This window comes from Penaeus vannamei, chromosome 26 (assembly GCF_042767895.1).
Source record: "Penaeus vannamei isolate JL-2024 chromosome 26, ASM4276789v1, whole genome shotgun sequence".
Taxonomy (NCBI): domain Eukaryota; kingdom Metazoa; phylum Arthropoda; class Malacostraca; order Decapoda; family Penaeidae; genus Penaeus; species Penaeus vannamei.
This window is the reverse complement of record NC_091574.1, coordinates 8,732,266-8,737,265: the sequence shown is the minus strand read 5'-3', so window position 1 is coordinate 8,737,265 and position 5,000 is coordinate 8,732,266. Positions and strand designations below refer to the sequence as shown.

The window sequence follows — 5,000 nt, the reverse complement described above, 5'->3', positions numbered from 1 at the left end:
CTTAGTAATCGTAATCAAATATACCTGGACCCGACTTGAGGAGCTTGTATAATCCATTCATATTTTGGGCATTTGACCCTAGAACTCCCGATATAATCCAACGACTGTATACGAACTTCCAAAAGAAAACCTATACAAGCAATACAAACTCATTCCAAAACACTGAAGCGTTGTGTTGTATAGAATGGATAAAAACATTGACAATTTTTCCTACCTTAACTTCCAACTAATGCAATTTCACAAAAAATAGTAATATGAAATCAAATCATCTGGAAATAGTATTGTCACCTTCTATTCATAAATATAACACGAGACGCATAGGTCAGAATTCCAGCATTCAAAAGATCAAACACGCCCACTACCAAGGTCTATATAAGTACTTGTACAGACCTTGCCCACAACTTGCTTTCCGAGACAACCATCTCCCATCATAATAAAGCTCATTGCATCAGTCCTTCCATTATCACTGTTACAGTACCATGTAATGATCACTGTCCCAATATACGGAGCGAGCATGATCATGCTACACGGAAAGGTTCAACTTCGCATGGCCGCACTATCAGTGTTGTTTACATATCCTCGTGGCTCGCGTCGATGTCACAACACTGAAAGCCCACACTGTCCTCTTCATACTCTCACTCTTGTTCCTGGAACGTCTGCTGGATCCTCTGCTCTGTTAACTGCCAGATTGTTGCTATGGCGGGAGCGGGAATCTAGCACTGCTCAAACAGGCACATCAACAGGAATTTCCACGGTGTCTACCGTCCTCCATTCCTGATTTTTCTGCTCTTCTCTCATCTGACTTTGGAATGCATTCCCTCTTCCTTTAGTTTGGCTCCCCCCCCCTCTTCCGCCAAAATCACCAATAATCTCAACAAAATTCACAAATAATGCATCAGCCGGGGTTGGCACGTGACCAGCAAGCAACAGCAAAACAGGACTGCCCAGTCTTCCGCCGAAGGGAAGCATTCACATGGCCTAAGCACCCATCCATGCCAGTGGGAACTCACACCTACTACAATCACTCCACAAAGAGATATGGATCAGTTCAAGTAGTAGATACACCCAATCTACAACATATCTCTCGCCAGTTTCCTTCACTTGTTTATCATGGCATTCTTGTCGTACTCCAGATTACTCCATGCGAATAAAAAGATGTTCTGTTAACTTATTGATATTGCAAATATTATTTTTGATGATGATGATGATTGCAATCGTTTATTGCTTAAACAACCATAGGCAAGAATAACACCATATGGCAGTAGGGAAGTAAGGGAAATTCCTTTATTCTGTCTAATTCTTCTATGATTATTTGGATATTTAGTTAAGCTGGATCAAGTTATTGGGTACAGTGTTCCTTCATGCAGTGATGTTTACATTTCACTTTCGAAACCGCTTTCCTTTCCTTACCGTGTCAACTCCGACTATATTTTCTGCACACAATCAGTTGCACACCTGATTTGTATGTCAGTAGCAATCGAAATCACAGAGATCTTGGTAAGCATTTTTGAACTAGGATTCCGTGTGGGTTGAAGTCAATATCTAAAAATAAATATGTACAAGGATACAGATATCTGCCTCCGATCCAGGTTGCGATCCGCCGAATCTTGAATACGGATTGCCATGGGGATCCAAGGCAGTGATCCAAGTGCAGAAAGTGCCCTGCTTTTATTTCCGGTGTTAGTTTGGCTCCTGATACGCTTCAAAGCATACCTGACAGTGTTGTTACCACAAATTATACCAAGAACATAATTCCACAAGATGGCTCAGTCACTGCCGTTTGTGATGGCTACAATTGTAGACAAGACGTCAACAAATTGCAAACCAATCCTAGTTCAGTTTAAGGTAACAGTTAATTTAGATTGTACATAAAATTTAGATTGTACATAAAATATAACCATCAAAAGAGTCCAGGTATACAATACAAGGAACCTGTAAGAACTTAGTGACAACCTACTGAAGACTATTTGAACTCATCTACCACTGTGTTGAAAATCATGAGTCAGAGGTGAGGGAATTGATTACCTTTTTCCTCTTGTTATTTTCTTTTGCTCATTGAGTACGTTTTACAATTGCTTTTAATTGATTTTCAAGTAAATTTTCAATATATTGTTTTACTGTCTTGTAGAAATGCAACACTATTTTGTCATAATATGTTATCAGTAGATTGAGAGAAAGAGAGAGAGAGAGAGAGAGAGAGAGAGAGAGAGAGAGAGAGAGAGAGAGAGAGAGAGAGAGAGAGAGAGAGAGAGAGAGAGAGAGAAAGAGAGAGAGAGAGAGGGACAGGGAGGGAGGGAGGGGGAGGGAGAGAGATTATAACAGGCAGGTGTTCATTTCTTCTACTCTGAAAGAAGGAAAGGGATATTCGCAAGAATAAATCAATAAATCATTTAGCCCCCTGCGAAGTGTGCTCCCTTGCCACTTGAAAGCTCACATTTCATGCAGCAAAATCCAGTAGTAAATATAAAAAGAGAAGTTTGGTGCCGGCGGAGGCGCGTTCCCGCACGCGATTCGGTCTCCGCCGCTCCAGCTGTTACGTCAGATGCCTCGCCGCTTACAGCATTCAGCGCTCATCGTGCATGTCAGAGCGTTTAGGAGAGCCTGTGAGAAGTGCATAACAGCCTCGTTCGCCGGCCCTCGTCGCAGTCGATACTGTGATAACTGAAACATGATTAATTGAGCCCTTTTCCGGCACGTGCTTTGCTACCGGGTCGGTTACCGAGCGTCGAAATTATCTCCATAATCTATCGACGGTTTTATCTATCAGAACCATAAGTCTGTGATAAACTATACTCTCCACGAACTTCTAAGACTTGCATCTCATCGAAAGAGTAAGTAAAGGGCGAAAATGTGTCAGAAAAGAGCTGGAAATAAAAAATAAGAGCCGGCAACCCAGTGCGCACCTGGCCGCTACGGAGTGCGCCGTATCGTCACATTCTTGTCTAAGCCCAGCACTTCCCGCGTCGTGACGTGAATACAGCCATTCCTCCTTATCACTGAAAGTCAGTGCCAGACTAGACACTTATTCCTACGCTTCTCACTTCACTGCGTGCTGTAACAGACTCGCGCATGGCCACCAGGTGGCAAGAAGCAAGCACGACTAATTAACTAAAGCGATTCGTGGAATTGTTGCTATCATACTTCAGCCTGACTACAGGTGTTCCGTTTTCATCTGCCGGGTGATACGATTGTGATCTATTTTTGATCCGTTCTTGCGGAAGAATTTTGCTTGTCCACGTATGCGGCCGCCGAAGGGTCACCTGCAAGCAAACCTCTCACCATGAACGCCAAGCATATTATGTTCAGCATCTTTCCATCTCTGTGCTTGGACAGCGACGTGTGCTAAGATGACCGTGTGGCTACAGCACAACCTCACTTCCAGCCATTAACTTTACAACACAATCAGTAGCATCATTCATTAAGGAGTAAAGAACATTCGGGAAGTACTTCATGATAAGTGCACTTGTGCTAAGTACCAAAAAGTCTCGGGTGTTGGAAATCTAAAAAGTAAATAAAATCATAGAAACAGGCATATCAGTCCGAGTTTCTGCAGTGACGAGCGCCGTGTGGAGCTGCAGGTGTACAGGTGCTAAGGAGGAAAAGCAGCTGTAACCATGAGGGAAATTGTGCACGTGCAGGCGGGGCAGTGCGGCAACCAGATCGGGTCCAAGGTAGGAAAACTACAGCGTAAGATCTTTTTTCTTCTTTCTTAGCGAGTGAAAGAGGAATGACACGTAATTCGTGCGGTTACTGATAGTTTTATTGTTTATCCTGTGATTCGCGAGTGAAAGAAGAGTGCACTTTCTCCCGTGGTGAGTCCTCTCCCTCTCCCTTTGCTGTTCCTCTATCTCTGTCACTTGTTCCATAAATACGCACGTGCGCAAACAGACACACGCGCGCGCATACATATCTCACCCACGGTCCACAATCAGACGCAAGTATTGTAAACAGATTCTTTTTTTCACCCTTATGTCAACTTGGCATAGGACCCATCGACTATGTGGTGCGAAATTTGGTTTTACATTGTAAGTTTCTTTTCTTTCACGTTTAACCTCAGAATACGTAAACGTGATTTATGCAGATACATCTGATCTCTCTCTCTCTCTCTCTCTCTCTCTCTCTCTCTCTCTCTCTCTCTCTCTCTCTCTCTCTCTCTCTCTCTCTCTCTCTCTCTCTCTCTCTCTCTCTCTCTCTCTCTCTCTCTCTCTCTCTCTCTCTCTCTCTCTCCCCCTCTCTATCTATCTATCTATCTATCTACCTCTCATCTCTCTCTGTCTCTCCTCTCTCTCTATCTATCTATCTACCTCTCATCTCTCTCTGTCTCTCCTCTCTCTCTATCTTTCTTCTCTCCCTATCTCTCCTCTCTCTCTATCTCTCCTCTCTCTCTCTATCTCTCCTCTCTCTCTCTATCTCTCCTCTCTCTCTATCTCTCCTCTCTCTCTATCTCTCCTCTCTCTCTATCTCTCCTCTCTCTCTATCTCTCCTCTCTCTCTCTATCTCTCCTCTCTCTCTTTCTCTCCTCTCTCTCTATCTCTCCTCTCTCTCTTTCTCTCCTCTCTCTCTTTCTCTCCTTTCTCTCTCTATCTCTCCTCTCTCTCTCTATCTCTCCTCTCTCTCTATCTCTCCTCTACCTCTATCTCTCGGGAAATGCATGTATTATAGAATTCCTTCCCAGTATGATAGGATTTCTCATAAAAAAAAAACTATCAGCAATGTACAAATAAGATTTTTTCAAACGGGCATGTACAAATTTCCTTCCCGGACTGTGACATCATTTGCGCCTTGCTCTGGGAATTCTCTTGGCGAGGCAGTTGACCTTTGCATGATGAAAAGGAATAGGACAGTACTGCTCGATAATTGTATTTTGCCATTGGCCACGCTCCGTAAAACGCCACACAGTTGCATACGCACACTAACCAGTGTTTTACACACACATACACGCACGCACATACACACACACACACACGAATATATATATATATTAAAATTATATATATATT

At 43.2% G+C, this 5,000-nt stretch overlaps 1 protein-coding gene across 1 annotated transcript in view; it reads left to right on the top strand.

Moving 5' to 3' along the window:
• Positions 1-2,916: 2,916 nt before the first annotated feature.
• Positions 2,917-5,000, top strand: part of LOC113818224 (tubulin beta-4A chain-like) — a 44,814-nt gene continuing 42,730 nt past the window's right edge. Inside the window, exon 1 of the mRNA XM_070140016.1 lies at positions 2,917-3,671. Within this exon, the coding sequence (XP_069996117.1) occupies positions 3,615-3,671 (57 nt within the window). The 5' untranslated portion in view covers positions 2,917-3,614. The remainder of the gene's footprint in view (positions 3,672-5,000) is intronic.